At 43.1% G+C, this 23,598-nt stretch overlaps 1 protein-coding gene across 6 annotated transcripts in view; it reads left to right on the plus strand.

Annotated features, from left to right (window-relative positions):
- The first annotated feature begins 2,048 nt into the window (after window positions 1-2,048).
- atrip (ATR interacting protein) overlaps window positions 2,049-23,598 on the plus strand; it is a 61,906-nt gene continuing 40,356 nt past the window's right edge. For 3 of the 6 annotated variants that reach the window (XM_070895403.1, XM_070895400.1, XM_070895407.1), the window contains exons 1-5: window positions 2,049-2,125; window positions 8,820-9,269; window positions 11,642-11,724; window positions 18,278-18,448; window positions 19,527-19,645. In XM_070895403.1, the coding sequence (XP_070751504.1) occupies window positions 2,113-2,125; window positions 8,820-9,269; window positions 11,642-11,724; window positions 18,278-18,448; window positions 19,527-19,645 (836 nt within the window). In that variant the 5' untranslated portion in view covers window positions 2,049-2,112. Of the gene's footprint in view, window positions 2,126-5,661; window positions 5,918-6,653; window positions 6,762-8,819; window positions 9,270-11,641; window positions 11,725-18,277; window positions 18,449-19,526; window positions 19,646-23,598 lie in introns of all 6 variants that reach the window. The other 3 variants (XM_070895405.1, XM_070895406.1, XM_070895404.1) reach the window with 3 other exon arrangements.

A 23,598-nucleotide genomic window follows, 5' to 3' on the forward strand; every position in this document is an offset into this window, starting at 1 on the left:
CAGTAGCTTACGCAGGATCACCTCGTGGTTGATGCCAATTACAAAGAAGTCCCGCAGCGTGTCTCCAAACGCGTTTTCGAACTTACACGGTTCAGCTCGACGTCTTAGGTCGGCAATGAATTCCGACACATCCTGGCCCTCAGAATGAACGTGCTTGTAGAATTGATATCGTGAGATGATGATGCCTTCTTTGGGCTTGAGATGGTCATGTACCAGAGCACACAATTCCTCATAGTCCTTGTCCGTTGGACTTGCAGGTCAGAGAAAATTCTTTATGAGTCCATAGATTTTCGGACTGCAAACCATGCGTGTGATGTTCAGAATAAATCCACAGGACTGTATTGCAAGCTCAAACTGTTGTGACCTTGGTCTCTTTATTCAGACTCCAGAGTGGAGAAGCAGCATGGTGAATTTATACCTGCTTGCCCAGGGTGCACAGGTGACCCTTAGGTCTCCCACAGATGTGCCCCCTAGTGGTAAGTCTTACATTTTGGTGAGGTTTACATACATACATAGCAGTGAGGAAGACTGCCCTGCACCTAACTGTGTCAGTGGGTTCCTCCATGTTGTTGGCCACAAAGTACTGGTCCAGGCGAGCTACAAAATCTGCCCAGTCCTCTCCCTCCACGAATCTCTCCAGAATTCCAATTGTGTTCATTTTTGCATGCGAAGGTTCTTAAGTTACCTTGTCGCCAAATGTTATGTATATAACGCGATAGACTGAAATACTGTAAACTAACACAGGTACAGACCTGGCTCTGCTTTATTTGGGCCCAAAGTAATTACATTACATGATGGCTTGCCTTTTATACCTGGGCTGCACACTCGTGTGTACAGCCCAATTACCTCCAATAGTGGTGCCACCTGGTGGCTAGTAACTCCAAGCGTACATACATGACAGATACAAACTGATCGAGTGAATATTTTAAGCATTTTTTGTTTTGTTTCAGATTTCCACCATTTGCAGTTTTTTGCTCAAGCTGGGAAAATGTCGCAGCTGATCACACGGGCTGGTGAGCAGCAATACATTGTGGTGTCAGACTCTATGAACACCATCTCCTGATGAAGAAATTGCAAGAGCTGAAGCACAAGCGGCAGAAGTCTGTCGATCCCAGATAGGCAGTTTAGCTCTGCGAAACATGCATGACAGCATGTCTGCTCCCGCCTTGACCTCAATAATAATCAGTGTGGCGACCAAGACCGAGTCTCTACCCAACCAGGGCCAGCAATTTCAAATACAATCATTACTGCAGAATTGCTTGGAAGAACTGCAACATACGGAATGGATTTTTTATGGAGGATCCCACAGTACAACCTGTAGGATTAAACCTTCCTCGCAAACAGTGGAGAAATAGCAACCACCTCAGAACTGGTCATGGTAGATGCTGCCACCTTCTCTGCAGGTGGAAGATTAAAGCATCCCATCATGCAACTGTGGAGCTCCGAATCAGACCCTGGAGCACATTATTGAGCACTGCCCTCAGAGGAAATTTGTAGGCAGCCTACACGATATCCACGCTGTTACACCGGAAGCTTTGGCCTGATATCCAACTTGGATATTGATATTTGATTTGCTTTGCTATTACCATATGAAAGAAGACTGCAGAATTTAATGATCCACACAAACAACGAGATGCAAGCACCAGGAGAAGAAAAAAAACTGGTTTTATACGATGAGAATCCAGATTAGTACAGAGGACCCCATTGCAGCTACTACAATACTTAATTCAGAATTACAGCAAATAATGTAGCTGTAAGCTTTACTTGAGGAGTAAAGATTTTTTTTAAAAAGTAACATATTAAAGTAATTATTTAAGGTGTGTTCTATCCAATACTGTTGATACTTCAAAATGCATTTTTATTCTATCCAATGCTATTGATACTTCAAAATGCATTTCTGTTCTATCCACTGCTGCTGATACTTCAAAATGCATGTTCGAAATACAATATGAACCTTGAAGGAAACCGTAGGTTTACGGAGCACCAATCGGGAAGTGGGATGGAGGGATGTGCGTGTGTGGTGGTTACGGGAACAAGCAGCGAGTTGATTGGCCGCAGCTCGGGCGCGTTGCTTCGAGTGGACAATATGGTTGTTCGAAGCTAGCTTTTCGGATGTTAAGCGCACGTAAGTATTAGAATCAGAACATTGCGGACTTTTAATTCGCCATGGTGATGGGTTCAGTTGGTTATCTGCACGGATTGCGTTGTTAGGAGCTGTTGAGTTAAATACAATTAAAAAAGTCACTTTGATTCTTTCTCTTTTTTTGTGTGTTTGCAAAAACCTGTTTCTCTGTACATTGCAAATTTTTGGCTTTTTTTTTCTTTTATAATAATTGAAGTGGCACTGAACTAAAATTTGCTTACAGATAAAACACATGCCAGACGCACCGCTCTTGTATATAGATCGTGATTTATCTGCATTGGTTTTGCAGTCACTCTTTCATTAGTGTTTGATTCTCTGAGTTCACATACAATGATTTCAATAGTTGAAAAATCATTGGCAGTGGGCCCATGATTCTCTGACACATACTTTTCATGGATTTAGAAAATATACCCTTTGAATTTTCCTTCAGAATGAATGCATTGACTGCAGTTTGTGGAAGTTGAATAGGGTTACAATGACACTCATAAGTTTACATTATTGGTTAAGGTGTTGTAGCTGTAATAGGATAGGACAGGTGTACTCTTTGAACTTAATACCATGCTCTTTTTGAGGCAATCATAGCCCTGAAAAACTGAAGAGCTCACAGTTTTGTTGTGGCTATTCATAGTTTATTGTACAATGCATATCTGGCATTTTAAAATATATAATTACCTTTTAGGGTATTGAATTTATCATATCTTGTTACATGCCTGAGAAGATGCTTCCATATCTGTGCACTTTAATGTATGATTAGTCATTGTAATGACATATATATCTAATTTATGTTTTAATGCAATAATGCTGTTTTAAAATAGTATATGCATACTGTGTGTGTATATGTCAGACAAGTTCTGGATAAGCAGAAATTTTCTCCAATTGAATTTTGGGTAGACCAAAGCCATTGTTTTTGGTCCCCGCCACAAATTCCGTTCTAGATACTGACTCCATCCCTCTCTCTAACTCCTGTCTGAGGCTGAACCAGACTGTCCGCAACCTTGGTGTCATATTTGACCCTGAAATGAGCTTTCAACCACATCCGTAGCATAACTAAGACCTCCGTAACATCGCCCGTCTCCACCCTTGCCTCAGCTCATCCATCCGCTGCTGAAGCTCTCATCCATGTCTTTGTTACCTCTAGACTTGACTATTCCAACGCACTCTTGGCTGGCCTCCCACATTCTACCCTACGTAAACTAGAGGTCATCCAAAACTCAGCTGCCCGTGTCCTAACTTGCACCAAGTCCTGCTCACCCATCATCTCTGTGTTCGCTGACCTACATTGGCTTCCAATTAAGCAACGCTTTGATTTCAGAGTTCACCTCCTTATTTTCAAATCCCTCCATGGCCTTGCCCCTCCCTATCTCTGTAATCTCCAGCCCCACAACTATTTTGGTTGGACAAAAATAAAACCGTTAAATCAAGTGCCCCCTAATCTGGGGGACACCAAACATTTTTCAAGGCCCTTTTTTTTGGTTCTTTTTTTGTGGTTTAAAAAAATTTTTTTTTTGGGCACTAAAACACACGTGTGTGTGTGTGTGTCACAAATGCCCCTTATAAAAGGGGAGGGGGATACTATGCAACTGCTCTACAACTCTGTTGGGGGGAACAAAATAAACATTAGATCAAGTGCCCCCTGATCTGGGGGACACTCCAGACACTTTTAACTGTCCCTTTATTTTTTTTAATGTTTTTTTGTGTGATTTCTTTTTGGGGCATTAAAACCATATATTTTACAAATGCCCCTTATAAAAGGGGAGGGGGACACTAAAACCGGAATTAAAACAAATTAAACTTTAAAACATATAAAATCAAATTAAAATTTGGTTGCCGGGGGCAACGATGCACTCCAGTCCCTCCGCCGCCCAACTCTCGCGGAAGGCCGCCAGCGTACCGGTGGACACCGCGTGCTCCATCTCCAAGGACACCCTGGCCCGGATGTAGGCACGGAAAAGAGGCAGGCAGTCAGGCTGAGCGACCCCCTCGACCGCCCGCTGCCTGGACCGGCTGATGGCACCCTTGGCCGTGCCCAGGAGCAGTCCTACAAGGCGGCCTTCGGACCTACCCGCTCCCCTCCGCACAGGGTGCCCAAAGATCAGGAGTGTGGGACTAAAGTGCAGCCAGAAATTGAGGAGCAGTCCCTTTTAAATAATGGAACAGGGGCTGCCACCTCGCGCATTCAATAAAAACATGGAACACGGACCTCCTCTAGACCGCAGAAATTGCAGGTGGCCTGGGAGCCCGTGAACCGACTTAAAAATTTATTGCACGGGACTGCTCCGTGCACCACCCTCCAGGCCAAGTCCCCGATAAATAATTGGAGGGCTCCCGCGTAGAGTGCACTCCATCGGGGACCCCCGCCTCCTCCGGACGGCAAGATGGTACGCCATGGCGTGTCCGGACGGCAGACGAGGATGGCAAGGTTGAGAGTGTGCAGGAGCAGCCCGTACAGGAAACCCCTCCACGCAGAACTGAAAGGCACAGAGGGGATTTCCCCGAGGCGGCTCAAGTTGTGAGGCGCCGGCTCCCTCCAGCCCCACAATACCCTGAAATGTCTGCCCTCCTGAGCATCCCTAATTGTAACCGCTTAACCATTGGTAGCTGTGCCTTCTGTTGCCTAGGCCCCAAGCTCTGGAACTCCCTGCCTAAACCTCTCCACCTTTCTATCTCGCTTTCCTCCTTCAAGATGCTCCTTAAAATATACCTCTTTGACCAAGCTTTTGGACACCTGCGTTAATTTCTACTTGTGCGACTCGGTGTCACATGTTTATCGCATATTGCTCCTCTGAAATGCTTTGGGACGTTTCACTATGTTAAAGGTGCTATATAAATAAAAGTTGTTCATGTGCCCAGTATTTTATTCAACTAATTTTTAGTTTTCGAGCCAGTTATTTTCCCTTTTAACATACTTTCACTGTTTGAAACATCATGTACCCACCAAGCTAGAGCTGTTGCATTAAGCATTTTAAAATATCATGTACTATTTTCTTTTAAACTATTACAAAAGCAAAATACTGCGGATGCTGGAAATCTGAAATAAAAACAGAAAATGCTGGAAATACTCAGCAGGTCAGGCAGCATATGTGGCGAGAGAAACAGTTAACGCTTCAGGTCGATGACCTTTCGTCAGACCCGGAAAATGGTGCAGTTGTAACTGGTTTTAAGCAAGTATGGGAGGGGAAGAGCAAAAGAGGAGTGGGGTGGGTGGGGAGTGGGAGGGGGAAGGGGAAGAGCAAAGGAGGAGTGGGGGGGAAGGGGAAGAGCAAAGGAGGAGTGGGGTGGGGGGGAGGGCAAGAGCAAAGGAGGAGTGGAGGGGGAGGGGGAGCAAAGGAGGAGTGAGGGGGCGGGGAGAGAGAGAAAGAGCAAAGGAGGAATGGGGAGGGAAGAGCAAAATGGAGGGTTGGTAACATTTTCCAGTTCTGATGAAAGATCGCTGACCTGAAATGTTAACTCTTATTTCTCGCTCTACAAATGCTGCCTGTTCTGCTGAGTATTTCCAACATTTTCTATTTATATTTCAGATTTTTGCCTTTTTGTCTTCCTGACTTATTCGTCTTGACCCTTTTGAGTGGGATGAGAACAGTGAATTCACCGCTACTCAGAGGAAGCCTTATTTTCCCTTTTGGAGTGTTTATAGACAAGGACTAAATGCTCCGCAGTGGCCTTCCGCACAGGATGCCTCCGTTCGTTGTCACAAGCTGCGTCCTTTCCCTTTTAGGGATATTAAACACTGCTGTTGTAATAAGTAGTGTGAACAAGCTTCCAAATTGAGCTCAGGTTAGCTTCTCAAATATTCTGGGTAAATAATGTGTGTTGTGCGAGCAACTTGAAAAGGTTATTGGCATCCAACAGTTTTCTGAAATGGATTTTGCTAAGTTCCATGACTTGTGTAATTCATAATTAAACTGCAAAGAGAGGAATATGGTCTCCAGCAAAATGGTCCTCCATATTTGAAGCGGTGTTTTTTTTACATCAAAACTAACTGTGGTTATTTATTTTATTAAATTGTTTTCCATCTTGCTTAGTTGTGTCTTGAGCAAGTTTGCCCATCATATTAACTGTTCATTTGTCAAGTCGTTACACTTTTGAATGATTGTTAAATTATCAAGATCTCAAAATATTGGTATTTCTTTAAAATTAGAATCCTGGTCTCAATTGAGGTTTAAATGTGAGTTTCTTATATAGCCATCCTGCTGGGAGTTAATCAATCTTGTGTGTGTGACCCATGGCTAATTTTCCCCCTCTATCTGAAGGGCACAGGCCAAGTGTCACATCCCAACTGCTGTATTAGAGTTCAGTGAACTCAGCACAGTGTAGGGATCTTCCTGTTCTGCTTACCTTATTGGATAAGCTTATTTGAGCCTTCCAGGGAGCCCACTTTCCCCTTTTTTAGTTTTCCTTACACCACACATTAGATCTTAGTTGGAAGGATTTGTTTCCAGGTTGTTGCAATACTCCTCTAACCAGCTCCTGGAAAGTATGTGAAAACTTTCTCTTCCTCCCATTCCTGTAGGAAGATGCAGCCAACCTTTTCTCAGTATCTCTACAGATCAAGAAGCTGCCAAGTGCAAAATTGCAGACATGAACCTGTGTTCTATGTAACAAATATTTTTTGCCTCAAGTAAGTTGAATATTGTTCCAAGTGAGCGTAACATTGAAGTGCGTTGTGTTTTGTTCTCATTTGAGAAGCGATGTACCATAGCTGGAGAAGGCTCAGGAGACATTATTGAAGTATTTAAGATTCCTAAGAGAATACATCATTTAAGCCCTGATGTGTTTAAGATTGCCACAAACTTTAGATGCAAGGGACATGCGCTTAAGCTTAGGAGAGTAACTGTACAGTGTTTAGATTTAACTACTTTATGCAGCGCCTCACTCCTCCCTATCTCTAACCTCCTACAGCCCTCATATCTTTGCGCTTCTCCAATTCTGCCCTCTTGCACTATCCCAATTGGAACCACTCCACTATTGGCAGCCGTGCTTTCAGCTGCCTCGTCCCTAAGCTCTGGAATTCCCTCCCTGTACCTCTTTACCCTTCTTTCCGCTTCCTCCTCTAAGGTGCTCCTTAAAACCTACCTCTTTGACTAAGCTTTTGGCCATCTGTTCTAATATCTCATTATGTGGTTCGGTACCAAATTGTATTTGATAACAATCTTGTGAAACGCCTTGAGACGCCTTGCTATATTACAACAACTTATATTTTATATAGTGCCTTTAACGTAGTACAGCATCTCCAGATGCTTCACGGGAGTATTATGAGGCAAAAAATTTGACAGCCATGCAAGGAGAAATTAGAGCAGGTGACCCTTGGTCAAAGAGGTAGGTTTTAAGGAGCGTCTTCAAGGAGAAAAGGCGAGGTGGGGGAGGGGGTAGAGAGGCGGAGAGGCTTTGGCAGGGAATTCCAGAGCTGAGGGCCTAGGCAACAGAAGGCACGGCCACTGATGGTGGAGCAGTTATAATCAGGGATGCTCCAAGAGGACAGAATTAGAGGAGTGTAGATATCTCCCGGGGGGTGGGGGAGGGGGCTGTGGGGCTGAAGGGAATTACAGAGATAGGGAGGGGCGAGGCCATGGAGGGATTTGAAAATGAGGATGACAATTTTGAAATCGAAGCGTTGCTTAACCGGGTGCCAAAGTGGGTCACCGAGCTCAGGGGTGAGTGGGACTTGTGTATGAGTTAGCATACGGGCAGCCGAGTTTTGGATCACCAAGTTTACGTAGGGTACAATGTGGAAGGCCAGCCAGGAGTGTATTGGAATTGTCAAGTCTAGAGGTAACCAAGGCATGGATGAGGGTTTCAGCAGCGGATGAGCTGAGGCAAGGGTGGAGATGGGCGATGTTACGGAGATGGAAATAGGGGGTCTTGAGCTTTCTGACCTACATTGGCTCCCAGTTAAACAACACCTCAATTTCAAAATTCTCATCCTTGTTTACAGATCCCTCCATGGCCGTGCCCCTCCCTATCTCTGTGATCTATTTCAGCCTCATAACCCCACAAGATGTCTGTGCTCCTCAAATTCTGCTCTCTTGCGCATCCCTCATTATAATTGCCCAACCATCGGTGGCCATGCCTTCAGCTGTTTGTGGCCCTAAGCTCTGGACATCCCTCCCTAAGCCTCTCCGCCTCTCTCCCTCTCTTTCCTTCTTTTAAGACGCTTCTTAAAACCTACCACTTTAACCAAGCTTTTGGTCATCTGCTGTAATTATTTCTTGTGTGGCACAGTGTCAAATTTATTTGTTTTGTTTTGTGGCAATGCTATGAAGTGCCTTGGGACATCTTACTACGTTAAAGGTGCTATATAAATGCAAGTTGTTGTTTGGTGAATGTGTGGAATGAACTGCCCAGGAGGTAGAAAATGGAGAATTGTTTATATATTTGAGATCGCAGGTAATTGAGAGGTATTCGCTTTAAGCTCTGACCAAGTTGTCTTCTGCAGTTCTTTGCTTTTCCATGTTCTTATAATTGCCTATGTTGTACAAATATTGCTGATTCTTTTTCCGGATTGAGTAATATTTGTCAGGACTGTGTTGTATTTTGTTAGGACAATCTCTCGATGTCTGCTTTCTATTGTGGAGTTGGATGAGGATGTCTTTTGACAACACAAACAAGAAAAGTTGTAATTGGAGGATGAGTACAGTTCATAAATGTTTTAATACCTCTTGGCTGTTCTGTCTTGCAGGGTTAAATGCTGGAACAATGTCCTCAAACTCTGTCTTTGTGAACTCGGCAAAGAAACGAAACAGCTCTATCATTTATAGTATGGAAAAATTACCAACAGAAATTCCAGTTTCAACCTTTTCAGGGTTATCAAACCGAGGAAAAAAGAATGTAAGCCATGACTCTGAAGGATTTCCACCGAACAAGCGTCACAAAGGAGAACAAGCAAAAGCCACAAGAGCAAATGAAGATCCTTTTGGAGATAATGAAGACTTCACTGCTGATGATTTGGAGGAACTGGATATTCTAGCCTCGCAGGTTATCATTGAGGATGTGAAGCTTGTGAACAATGCTATGAAAGCATCAGTGAGCAATAGGGAATCATCAGTCCCGAAAAATGACGCAAATACGAAAGTTGCTGCTTTGACCACCGATCGATTAAATAATGAAAATGCAGTAAAGGGACTTCATGGTAATGCAAATGCTTTTAATTTCAGCATTTGTAATATTGAACTTAAAGCTGATTGTTGGTAAAAGTTTGTAAAACATTTTTTCCTCTTTTCTCCTCACTCGCTTGCTAGGTTACAGTGACTTTGGCACCAGTTCCATCTGGGCATTATTTACACGTGAGCTTTCCCAGTTTGTCATGGCAGGCCATTTGATTTGGGGTATATCCTAGCTGAAATTGATCTCCTCACCATCCAACGTTCACACACACATTCTCCTGTGTCTGATTTTCACCTCGTTAACTCAGAGGTGCTGAGGCTAATTTTTGTGGCCCTATTAGTTTCCCAGCTGAAGTAACTAATCCTAGCAGGGACCAGGGATTGAACCTGGGATCTTCATGGTCCAAAATAAATCCAGAAAATGCTGGAAATACTCAGCAGATCAGGCAGCATCTGTGGATAGAGAAACAGAGTTAACATTTCAGGTCGATGACTTCATCATGGTCTATATGGCCTAGCTAATCTCTGCATCAACTTGTGCCTTTTAATTTATAACGTAAGTTCATTTAACTGGAAACTATAATCTGTATTTTAAAAAAAAATTAATTAAAAAAACAAGTTGCTCTCTGTGATCATGAAATAGCTCACCTGGTGCTACTTTTTCACACACCTGTTATAGAGTCCCGTTGAGACATGACAATAATGTACATTTTATGTAGCATACCTTTTATAGAAAAACATTTTGGAGCACTTTACAAGGAGGAGCAAAGGACATGAAAAGGATATGAAAGAGCATGCAGGGAGGAGACCAAAGCCATCTTTGAAGAGAAAGGCTTTTTAAAGGCAGGGAGAGAGCTAATTCTGCTTTGTGGTTTGGAAAGAGAATTCCAAAAGGCAGGGTGGTGTGGGGAGAAGCAGTAATTCAAAGTTAGAAGAATGGAGGATAAGGGCTGGGCTGCATAACTGGAGGATGTATCCCAGATAGGGTGGAGTAAAGTGGTGTGGGATTTGTAAACTAGGTTGTTGATCCTGAAATCAATTCAGTGGGGCATATGAATGAAATGATAAATGCATGGTTAAGGGTCTCGGCAGTGGTAGATGAAATGTCGGGAAATAAGGTGAAAGAAGACAAACTCGGGTAGATTGGATGTGGAATAGAAAGATTAGTTTAGGATTGAGGTTGTGCACCACAGGGTATACCCGGAACAAGCAGTTCGGGGGAACGATGAATTCTGAACCAGAGGTATGTAATTGCTGATGGAAACTGAATGAGATGGCTTAAGGTTTGTTGAGCAATTTTCAACTCATCTAGGTCTTGTTGGCCAGGTAATCGATAAGTATACTAATAGTTTTGTAAATAAGTCCCACTCTATTTTTATTTACTGGGATTCCAGGATTTTGCCAATATTGTGGATTGCATTCCACAACTTGTCTATTTATAAATTAGGGCTCCTTTTTTTTTTAACGAACTGAATAAGTAGAGTACTTCTCTCGATTTTTACCAGTACCTATGGATTATATTGCAGGATTCTGTTCATTTTTTGTGAGAAAACTGCAAATCAGTGGCCATGGTCATTGATGTGCATGTGGAACTTCCGTTGGCGCAGTTCACTTCTCTGAAACTGATACAACAATCACAGCCTACAGCTGCAATATGACAGATGCCAATCGATGTGGGCATCAGATAGTAAATTGGATTAGAGGGTTAAAGAAAGACGTGTAATGGGCTGAGTAAGTTGCAAGGTTTGGTGAACAAGTGCTGTATTTTGGGTTCATATCTAAAAGGGTGTGGGGTAAATAGTAACAGATTAGAGAGGAAATGATTTATAGTCACAGGCAAAATATGAGAGAGATCTTCATCATAGGCAGTCCCTTGAAATCGAGGAAGACTTGCTTCAACTCTAAAATTGAGTCCTCGTGACTACAGTCCAATGCGGGAATTACAGTCTCTGTCACAGGTGGGCCAGACAGTGGTTGAAGGAAAGGGTGGGTGGGGAGACTGGTTTGCCGCACGCTCCTTCCGCTGTCTGCGCTTGATTTCTGCATGCTCTCAGTGACGAGACTCGAGGTGCTCAACGCCCTCCCGGATGCTCTTCCTCCACTTTGGGCGGTCTAGGGCCAGGGAATCCCAGGTGAGAGAGAGAAAAGGGAGTCTGAAAAGAGGTTGAGAAAGAAATGCAGAAAGAGAAACAAATTTTGGAGTTGTATGAAAGACAGAGGCGTGGGGGAGAGAAGGGGGAAGAGTGGAGCGAGAGATGGAAGGACATTATGTTGTGCAAACACAGCAGAAAAATATGTAAAGGTGATAGTGTGGTTATGCAGGGTCGGGGGTGAGCATCCTGACTTTACAAATTCCAATTTAACCACCACGTGACTTTCCTGGTTTTTTTCCCCACAGAGAATGGTCTCATTCAAAATCAAGATACCGATTCATTTGGATTTGAGGTTCTTCAAGAACAACACGACAAGCTGAGACAACAGGTACTGTACATGATATTTTTCTTAAAATGGATGCCACTAAATCAAGCTGACAGTTACTACTATTGGCTTCCAGTCTTTGCATGCCATTTGCTTGTTGACCACCTATCTTAATGGACCTCTTATCAGGAATTTTCCACTGGCACTTGAACAGTTCCTGTTTGTATTCATATCGTACATGATGCTGGTAGACTGTTGGCATCAGAGCTGTATTTGTATTGATTCAGTCTATATAGTAACATGCTGTATCACTTTATGGCATAGCTAATGTGCTGGAATGTTATAAATATTTAGTGGTTGTTATAAGTTCTGTGATCTTGAGGCTGCGGCAAAAAAAAATTGACATGGTCTGCAGACAGGCAGTCCAGAGGTTGTGCAATTTTTAGATTTGTTTGAAACTTTCTGTGCCTTTTCATGGATTTGTTATCTCTCGGATTTGCAATCCACATTGCAGCCTAAGGTTTTCCCCATCTTTATAGTGCTTTCATTGTATTCAGCCACATTGTGTCATTGTGAGCTAAGTACAATTATATAAGGTTTTTGGTTGTTAGTAATCCATTTACTAACGACGCTTTACTTGTGCTGTCTTCCCCAGGAGGCACTTTTTTATTTTGATGGAGAGCAAAAGAACTTTAGCGTACAATCATAATTTGAAAGAAATAAACAGAAGTTGGTTGGTCTTGGGTTTCCAATAACAAGCAAGGATTTTTCTCAGTGTTGAGAACACCAAAAAGAAAAGCCTGTACCTAATTTTTTTATGGATGTTGAGAGGAACATAGTAAAATATGCTTTGATGTTAGATTATGTTTGGAGGTCTTGTTTCTGAATTCAATAACTTGAGTCATTACAAAATTGTTCATGGGACTTGAATCTTTTCCCTGAAATTTGGTATAATCTGATTAAAAACCAAGGTGCCTGCTGATGACTTCCATTCTGTTACCCAATTGATTTCTATCATATATGTGTTTCTTTTGAAACTAAGTGGGATGTGATACAAAATGATACTCCATGTCTCTTTCATTTTCTTGTAAATGCAACTTTGCAATAGTTTCACTTTTGGCTTTTGACAATTAATTTAGACAATAAAAACCCTTTGTGTTTTGTCTGTGAATCTTAAGATTGCCAGTACTCTTAAGTCTTTGTAAAATGTTAGTGTTCTTTTTGATGGCCAAGCTGATTTATGTATTTGGCCCTCCAAACTGTATCGTGCAAGTGACCATATAATCTTCACCTATCTGCTCGGAGATCCAGTTGACTTGCATGCTGATTTATGTTTCCCTCAGACTTGCAGGGAAGCATCAAACCTTTATTTGAACTCTTTCCTGGTGACTTAGGTTGATAAACTTGTTTACCCTTTTTATAGGGAATTAATTCGAATAGAGAATTAATGCATTGCCATCACAATATAATCCAACGTTAGTGTCCTCGATCAGGCCAGCATTGAAGCACTGACCACACTCGACCAGCTCCGTTGGGTGGGCCACATTGTTCACATGCTTGACTCAAGACTCCCAAAGCAAGTGCTCTACTCTGAACTCCTACACAGCATGCGAGCCCCAGGTGGGCAGAGGAACGTTTCAAGGACACCCTCAAAGCCTCCTTGATAAAATGCAACATCCCCACCGAAACCGAGGGTGGTCTTTAGCCAGGGACTCCTAAGTAGAGGAAGAGCATCCGGGAGGGCGCTGAGCACCTCGAGTCTCGTCGCTGAAAGCAAGTGCAGGCAGCGGAAGGAGTGTGCGGCAAACCAGACTCTCTATCCACCCTTTCCTTCAACAACCGGTTGTCCCACCTGTGACGGAGACTAATTCCCGTATTGGACTGCTCAGTCACCCAAGAACTCACTTTTAGAGTGGAAGTAAGACTTCCTCGATTTTGAGGGACTGCCTATGATGATGAATCTTTTTTAATCGTTGACTCCTAGGTGAGACTCGAATTCACAACCTCGGCATTTCCCGAGTCATACAAGTATCTCACACTGACCGATTTCCACAACTAGAGCCATGTCAGACCTGCAATATACCCTTGCTGTCTATAATGCTGTTCTTTGTTTCAACCATATATGTGCCCCATTGAACTCTGCTCTACCTTTCCCCAAAGAGACATTCCAGTTTCTCTGTCTGGTGAACTACATAAGAACATAAGAAATAGGAGCAGGAGTAGGCCATCTGGCCCCTCGAGCCTGCTGATCTGATCTTGGCCTCAACTCCACTTCCCTGCCCTCTCCCCTTGACTCCCTTATTATTCAAAAATCTGTCCATCTCCACCGTAAGCATATTCAATGACCCAGCCTCAACAGCTCTCTGGGGTAGAGAATTCCAAAGATTCAGAACGCTCTGAGAAGAAATTCTTCCTCATTTCCGTTTTAAATGGGCGACCTCTTATTCTGTAACTAAGCCCCCTAGTTCTAGATTCCCCCACGAGGGGAAACATCCTCTCTGCATCTACCCTGTCAAACCCCCTCAGAATCTTATGTTTCAATAAGATCACCTCTCATTCTTCTAAACTCCAATGAGTTTCGGCTCAACCTTTCTTCATGTGACAACCCCTTCATCCGGGAATCAATCTCGTCAACCTTCCCTGAACTGCCTCCAATGCAAGTATATCCCTCCTTAAATAAGGAGACCAATATTGTACGCAGTACTCCAGGTGTGGCCTCACCAATGCCTTGTACAGTTGTAGCAGGACTTCCTTACTTTTATACTCCACTCCCTTGCAATAAAGGCCAACATTTCATTTGCCTTTCTAATTACTTGCTGTATCTGCATGTTAACTTTTTGAATTTCATGTACAAGAACCCCCAGATCTCTCTACTGCAGCAATTTGTAATCTCTCCCCATTTAAATAATTTGCTTTTTTTATTTTTTCTACCAAAGGGGATAACCTCACATTTTCCCACATTATAGAAACATAGAAACATAGAAAATAGGTGCAGGAGTAGGCCATTCGGCCCTTCTAGCCTGCACTGCCATTCAATGAGTTCATGGCTGAACATGCAACTTCAGTACCCCATTCCTGCTTTCTCGCCATACCCCTTGATTCCCCCTAGTAGTAAGGACTTCATCTAACTCCTCTTTTGAATATATTTAGTGAATTGGCCTCAACAACTTTCTGTGGTAGAGAATTCCACAGGTTCACCACTCTCAGGGTGAAGAAGTTTCTCTTCATCTCGGTCCTAAATGGCTTACCCCTTATCCTTAGACTGTGACCCCTGGTTCTGGACTTCCCCAACATTGGGAACATTCTTCCTGCATCTAACCTGTCTGAACCCATCAGAATTTTAAACGTTTCTATGAGGTCCCCTCTCATTCTTCCAGTGAATACAAGCCCAGTTGATCCAGCCTTTCTTGATAGGTCAGTCCCGCCATCCCGGGAATCAGTCTGGTGAACCTTCGCTGCACTCCCTCAATAGCAAGAATGTCCTCCTTCAAGTTAGGAGACCAAAACTGTACACAATACTCCAGGTGTGGCCTCACCAATGCCGTGTACAACTGTAGCAACACCTCCCTGCCCCTGTACTCAAATCCCCTCGCTATGAAGGCCAACATGCCATTTGCTTTCTTAACCGCCTGCTGTACCTGCATGCCAACCTTCAATGACTGATGTACCATGACACTGAGGTCTCGTTGCACCTCCCCGTTTCCTAATCTGTCACCATTGAGATAATAGTCTGTCTCCCTGTTTTTACCACCAAAGTGTATAACCTCACATTTATCCACATTATACTTCATCTGCCATGCATTTGCCCACTCACCTAACCTATCCAAGTCGCTCTGCAGCCTCATAGCATCCTCCTCACAGCTCACACTGCCACCCAACTTAGTGTCATCTGCAAATTTGGAGATACTACATTTAATCCCCTCGTCTAAATCATTAATGTACAGTGTAAACAGCTGGGGTCCCAGCACAGAACCTTGCGGTACCCCACTAGTCACTGCCTGCCATTCTGAAAAGTACCCATTTACTCCTACTCTTTGCTTCCTGTCTGACAACCAGTTCTCAATCCATGTCCGCACACTACCCCAAATCCCATGTGCTTTAACTTTGCACATTAATCTCTTGTGTGGGACCTTGTCGAAAGCCTTCTGAAAGTCCAAATATACCACATCAACTGGTTCTCCCTCGTCCACTCTACTGGAAACATCCTCAAAAAATTCCAGAAGATTTGTCAAGCATGATTTCCCTTTCACAAATCCATGCTGATTATACTCCATCTGCCAAATTTTTGCCCACTCACTTAGCCTATCTATATCCATTTGCAGATTCTTTGCGTCCTCCTCACAACTTGCTTTTCCACCTATCATTGTATCATCAGCAAATTTGGCTACATTACACTCAGTCCCTTCATCCAAGTCATGAATCTAGATTGTAAATAGTTGAGGCCCCAGCACCAATCCCTGTGGCACCCTACTCGTTACAGTTTGCCAACCTAAAAATTACCCATTTATCCCGACTCTCTGTTTTCTGTTAGTTTGTCAATCCTCTGTCCATGCTAATATATTACCCCCAATCCTGTGAGCTCTTATCTTGTGCAGTAACCTTTTATGTGGAACCTTATTGAATGCCTTCTGGAAATCCAAGTACACCACATCTACTGGTTTCCCTTTATCCACCCTGCTCGTTACATCCTCAAAGAACTCCAGCAAATTCGTCAAACATGATTTCCCTTTCATAAAACCATGCTGATTCTGCTTGACTGCATTATGATTTTCTAAATGTCCTGCTACTACTTCCTTAATGATGGACTCCAGCATTTTCCCAATCACTCATGTTAGGCTAATTGGCCTATAGTTTCGTGCTTTCTGTCTCCCTCCTTTCTTAAATAGGTGCGTTACATTTGCAGTTTTCCAGTCCGCTGGGACCTCTCCAGAATCCAGGGAATTTTGGTAGATTACAACCAATGCATCCACTATCTCTGCAGCCACCTCTTGTAAGACCAGAGAATGCAGGCCATCAGGTCCAGGAGACTTGCCACCTTTAGTTCCATTAGTTTGCCTAGTACTTTTTCTCTAGTGATAGTGATTGTTTTAAGTTCCTCCCTCCCTATAGCCCCTTGATTATCAATTTTTGGGATGCTTCAGTGTCTTCTATCGTGAAGACTGATACAAAATATTTGTTCAAAGTCTCTGCCATTTTTCTGTTTCCAATTATTAATTCCCCAGTCTCATTCTTTAAGGGACCAATGTTTACTTTAGCTATTCTTTTTTTATATATCTGTAGAAGCTTTTACTGTCTCTTTATATTTCTTGCTAATTTACTCTCAAACTATCTTCTCTCTATCATTTTTTTAGTTGTCCTTTGCGAGTTTCGAAAAAAATTCCCAATCCTCTGGCCTCCCACTAATTTTCGCAACATTATATGCCTTTGTTTTCAATTTGATACCATCCTTTATTTCCTTAGTTACCCATGGATGATTCATCCTTCTCAGAGTCTTTCTTTCTCACTGGAATATCTGTTTGCAGAGAGTTCTGAAAAATCTCAATCTATTTTCCCAATCCACTTTAGCCAACTCTGCCTTTATACCTTTTGTAGTTGCCTTAATTTAAGTTCAGGACACCTAGTTAGAGACCTAGCTTTCTCACCCTCAAACTGAATTTGAAATTCTACCATGGCATGATCACTCTTCCTAAGAGGATCCTTTACTATGAGATCATGCATTAATCTTGTCTCATTACACATTACCAGATCTAAAATAGCCTGCTCCCTGGTTGGTTCCACAATGTATTGTTCAAAGAAACCACCCCAAATGTACTCTCTGAATTCTTCCTCAAGGCTACCTTTGCCAATTTGATTTGTCCAATCAAGATGAGAATTAAAATCATCCATGATTATTGCTGTACCTCTCTTACAAGTCTCCATTATTTCTTGATTTTGTACTTTCCTACAGTGTGGCCACTATTAGGGGGCCTGTAGCCTGCTCCCAATTGTGACTTCTTTCCCTTATTATTTCTTATCTCCACCCAAACTGATTCGACATCTTGATTTTCTGAGCCAATATAATTTCTCATTGATATTGATCTCACTACTGCATTGATCTCCTCCTTTATTAACAGACTACCCCACCTCTTTTTCCTTTCTGCCTATTCCTCTGGGCTGTTGACTTCAGGCTATGTAGGTGTCATTAGCCACTTTTTGAGATGTATGAGTTTCCAAGGTGACTCTCTTTGTGATGTTTCCTGAGTCCTTTTCTGTCATCCTTGGTTAAAATGAAGAATTGTACACGGAAACATTCATCCTACCTCCATTAAGTTAAACGATAATGCACCATCAGAGTGCCTCATTTGATGGTTTTTGCTAGATTATATAAATTATAAAGTTAATAGACTTCAACTACAGATTCAAAAAAATCTTGTATGTACCTGTGTTTGTGAGTTAATACTATATTTAGTCTTTTGGTGAACTTTTGATTTTATAGCCAATTCTGCTTCTGTTTCACACCCTCATTTTAGAATCCTGAAGATAATGAATACTTGTAAATGACATTTTAAATGTTCGAGTTTATTCATGCTAGTCTCTGATTTTCTGTATGCATTGAAACTGAGTTTTCTTAATGCAGTTTAATGAAGTACAAGAACTACTACAGGTTAAAAATGGTGAAATCAAAGTTTTGCGAGATTCTTTACGGCGTGTGGAATCTGAGTTTGACCAGCAGAAAAGACTGTATCTACTTGGTGAGAAGGAGAAAACAGAAGCACAAAGCCAAAGAGAAAGGGAGCTCTCCAAAAAGGTACGAGACCAACAAGAACATGGAACAAGAAAGATCAGTTCCTCTTTAAACTTGTATAACGTCTTTCAGAATAAAGACCAGTTAGCCCACCAAGCCAGCTCCTTCACAGATCGTGTACAGTCTACCCTATTAAATCTCCTGAGGAAAGTTATATGAAAACATACATTGACCTCTGCTCTGCTATTCTATATCCTCTGATAAAGGGGTGCAGCAGAGTGATTTCAGTTTCCTCTCATCTGAGTGCTTTGCCTCCTTTCAGTGTCTGTCCATAACTGCTTGTTTGAAGTTGGAACTTGCATCGAGTTATAGTGAGTCTATACGAAACAGTCTGTTCGGCCCAACTGGTTGATGCTGCCGTTTATGCTCCACATGAGTCTCCTCCCACCCCTCTTCATTTAACCCTATCAGCATACCGAACTTGTGTAAGGAATCACATGATGTAATCTCTTCTGCCATTACTACAATGTGTTGATGTAAGATAGCTTTATTGTTCTTTCACTATTTGAAGGGTATTTTCAGCATTGAAAACAATTTCTACTACATTAAAAAAAAATACAATTTTGGTTTCTAATTTTCCCTTTGTCTCTTCAATGTACTGTTTGCTGTGGTGCAGGCAGCTCTCTGGTACCTGGTTGATGTGATCATTCTTCATGTGCAATCCAAGATGGTGAATATCAGCAGGCTACTTGACCATGGAGACCATCACAGTTGAGCCATAAGCTGTTCTCACCCTAGCATCAACATGTGCAACCTCCAGAATAGGTTACTGGATAGTAATTGGAATGGGACTCATGCCTTTTTTTTCCTCCCTCCTCCCCATCCCAGCTTGATTTTAATTCCCTTGCCCAGAGATCCCTGAAGCAAATAATAGCGCAACTGTGGTCCCTTTTTGTATTTAGCTAACTCATCAGAGAGAGTTTTTTTGGCTACTTAAAGGTTACAATGAATAGTTCTTGTCAAAAACCCCATGTCAATATGTTCCTTTTAAATTGATTCACTACACATTGACTATTGGCTTACTCTTTTGCCTGGGTAAAATACATTTTTAGTTAACACTTTGTGCTTTTATGAACTTAAGGTACAGTCACTGCAGTCTGAACTACAGTTTAAAGAAGCAGAGATGAATGAGCTGCAGACAAAACTCAAAAACTCTGAAAGAATGACCAGATCATCAGTCCTGAGTGTTGCTAAAATCAGGTATGTGAGAGGAGCAAAGTGTGCGTTCTAAATTTGGCTGTTCAAGCAACATTTGATAAGCAAATTCGTACAATTTTAAGTTTCCCCCCTCTAGTATTGATAATTCTATTGGTTACTCTATAAAGAAATTAGCTGTCCTATAATATATGCTCTAAACTTGCTTAGATAACATCCATAAATCCTGTTCTGTGCAAAACAATGGGGATTGAAATGGATAGTTAACCAGATTATACAATTTTTTCAGACTGGTTTGTCCATGGCTATTAGAATGCTTTCCTTCCAAAAGCAAGAAAATAATAGTTTTAGAAATATTATTTAAATCTGATGAGCATATATTCTACAACATTTATTATGTGTAGAGTTTCGAAATCTTGATCCTTGCTCAAGAAATCAGCTTGTATGAGACAATTGTAGTTTTAGATCAGAGAATCACCACTTGTTCAGTCTGGGCCTGAAACATGTCCATTTTGCTGTAACTGGGGTTGAATATATATTCTAGCCAGGAGACAAGTGAGTGGCATTTAATGAGTGGCTGGCACTTTGCCTCCTTTCTTGTGGGGAAGTTTCCAGTTCTCTCCCATCAGCTTGGCCAGGATAAGCACCATAAAACAATGCTATTTTTAATGAAAAACTCAATTTTACTTGTTCTCTTTTTAAAAAAAAAAAAAATTGAATTCTTTTGTGATTTTCATCTGGGACTAGACGCTAAACCTTGTACACTGTAACAAAATGGCAATTGAGATTCTCGAACATAACGCATAGCCTCTCAGCACCTTGAGACCTTGGAAAGCTCAGATTGAAGGTTATCACAAATTATTCAGATCTGTTTTTGGCTTGACAGTCCTTGTAGAGTTGGGAGTGCAGTATAGTCAGGGGGTTAGATACTGTTCTCTGCAGCTGTGACGGAGTTCTGGAGATTGTGTTGCCTAACTGGTGCCAGGGTTAAGGATATCTCCTCGCGGCTGGAGAAGAACTTGGAATGAGAGGGGGAGGATCCCGTTGTCGTGGTCCACGTAGGAACCAATGACCTAGGTCAAACCAGCAATGAGGTTCTGCTGAGGGAGTTTGAGGAGCTAGGATCCAAATTAAAAAGCAGAACCTCCAAGGTAATAAAGTCTGGATTGTTACCTAAAACAGATTAGAGGTTTAAATTTGTGGCTCAGAGTGGTGTGGGAAGAAGGGGTTTCAGTTCATGGGGTTCTGGCACCAGGTACTGGAGAAAGAGGGAGCTGTTCCATTGGGATGGGCTCCACTTAAACTGGGCTGGGACCAGTGTCCTGGTGAACCGAATAACTAGGGCAGTAGACAGGACTTTAAACTAATGAAGGGAGGGTGAAAGGATTCAGGAAAGAGAAATATTCAGGCTGTAGAGCAGAGTAGAGTTTTGGGTAAAAAATAAGCAGTGGGTCAGGAAGGGACAGAGTAACAAAGGAAATCATCATTAACAAAGGCAGTCCCTTGGAATCGAGGAAGACTTGCTTCCACTCCTGAAGTGAGTTTTTTGGTGACTAAGCAGTCCAATACGAGAGCCACAGACTTTGTCACAGGTGGGACAGATAGTCCTTGAGGGAAGGGGTGGGTGGGACTGGTTTGCCGCATGCTCTTTCCGCTGTCTGTGCTTGATTTCTGCATGCTCTTGGCGTTGAGACGCGAGGTGCGAGGTGCCCTCCCAGATGCACTTCCTCCACTTAGGGCGGTCTTGGGCCAGGGACTCCCAGGTGTCAGTGGGGATGTTGCAATTTCTCAGGGAGGCTTTGAGGGTGTCCTTGTAGCGTTTCCGCTGCCCACCTTTGGCTCGTTTGCCATGAAGCAGCTCCGAGTAGAGCACTTACTTTGGGAGTCTCATGTCTGGCATGCGGACTATGTAGCCTGCCCGGCGGAGCTGGTCGAGTGTGGTCAGTGCTGGGGATGTTAGCCTGAATGAGGATGCTGATGTTGGTGCGCCTGTCCTCCCAGGGGATTTGTAGGATCTTGCTGAGATATCTTTGGTTATATTTCTCCAGCGGAGAACTTGAGGTGTCTACAGTACATGGTCCATGTCTCTGAGCCATACAGGAGAGCAGGTATTAATACAGCCCTGTAGACCATGAGCTTGGTGGCAGTTTTGAGGGCCTGGTCTTCAAACACTCTTTTCTTCAGGCGGCCGAAGGCTGCACTGGCGCACTGGAGGCGGTGTTGGATTTCGTCGTCAATGCCTGCTCTTGTTGATAGGAGGCTCCCGAGATATGGGAAGTGGTCTACGTTGTCCAAGGCCGCGCCGTGGATCTTGATGACTGGGGCGCAGTACTGTGCAGTGAGGACTGGCTGGTGGAGGACCTTTGTCTTACGGATGTTTAGCGTAAGGCCCATACTTTCGTACGCTTCAGCTTGGCGACGAGAAAGATTGAGAAGAGGGTTGGGGTGATGACACAGCCCTGTTTGACCCCGATCCGGACATGGATTGGGTCTGTGATGGATTTGTTGGTAAGGATCACGGCCTGTATGTCGTTGTGGAGCAGGCGGAGGATGGTGACGAACTTTTGGGGGCATCCGAAACAGAGGAGGACGCTCCATCGACCTTCGCGGTTGACAGTGATAAGGCATCAGTGACTAATGGAAGAATAGAAATACGTCAAAGCTGAAGGCACTATATCTGAATGCACGAGGCATTCGCAACAAAATAGATGAATTAATAACGCAGTTAGAAATTAATAGGTTTGATCTAGTAGCCATTACGGAGAAGTGGTTGCAAAGTGGCCAAGGTTGAGAACTAAATATTTCAGGATACTTGACTTTTGGAAGAGATGGGCAAAATGGAAAAGGAGGAGTATTAGCCCTGAGAAAAAAGGATGGGATAAAGACAGCAGAGAGAGAATATCCTGGCTCCGAAAATCAAGAAGTAGAATCAGTTTGGGTGGAGCTAAGAAACAGCAAGGGGCAGAACACATTGGTGAAGATATTTATAGGCCCCCAAACAGTAATTGTAATTTTAGGGCAGAATATAAATCAAGAAATTAGAAGCGCATGTAATAAGGGTAATACAGTAATCATAATCTATATATAGGGCCCAGGTTTCGGCCTCAGTTGCTCCTGATTTTTTGGAGCAACTGGTGTAGAACAGAGTATCTTAGAAATTCAAATTCTCAGCATTTAGTTTGCTCCAGTTCTAGTCCGTTAGAACAGTTTCACTTTGGAATAGAATTTTTTTTTCAAAAGGGGGCGTGTCCGGCCACTTACGCCTGTTTTCAAAGTTTCGGCAGTGAAAACTTACTCCAAACTAACTTAGAATGGAGTAAGTGAAGATTTTTGTACGCTCAAAAAAACCTCACTTTAGAAAATCAGGCGTAGGTTACAAATCAGGCGTAGGGAATGGGCGGTGGGGCCGGGGGGTTTAAAGGGAAGTTTACAAACATTAAACACTTCAGTTTTACAAATAAAGAGCCATCATCAATAATAAATGATAAAACATCAATAAATCAACCAATAAATCAATCAAAAATTTATAAGAATTTTTTTTTTTAAATCAATAAATGAAACATTTTCTACTTACCGACTGCAGCACCAGGAGCCCTCCAACAGCGTGCTGGGATGCCCCCCCCACCCACAGTGTGTCTCTGTCAGTGTCTCTATCTCTCCGTCTGTGTGTGTGTTTCTGACAGGGAGGGGGGTTAGAGGGAGAGAGGGGGGACAGGTGGGGGAGGTGATGGGTGGGTGGGGGAGAGAAAAGAAGGGGGAAAGGAGAAGGGGGAGGGGGAGGCTGAATGGGCCCAAGACTTCGGGCAGGGCCCGTCCCCAACACCAATTTACAGGTAGGTGGCGGTGGCGTCGGGTCGGGGTCGGAGCGCGGATCGGGGCCGGTCTGGGGGGGGGGGGTCGGTTCGTGTCGGGGGCGGGGGGGTGGGGGGAGGGAGGTCGGGTTTGGTCGGGTCCGGGTTCGGGGGGGGTGGTGGGAGGGAAGTCTGTTCGGGTCGGTG

This window comes from Pristiophorus japonicus, chromosome 12 (genome assembly GCF_044704955.1).
Source record: "Pristiophorus japonicus isolate sPriJap1 chromosome 12, sPriJap1.hap1, whole genome shotgun sequence".
NCBI classification, from domain to species: domain Eukaryota; kingdom Metazoa; phylum Chordata; class Chondrichthyes; family Pristiophoridae; genus Pristiophorus; species Pristiophorus japonicus.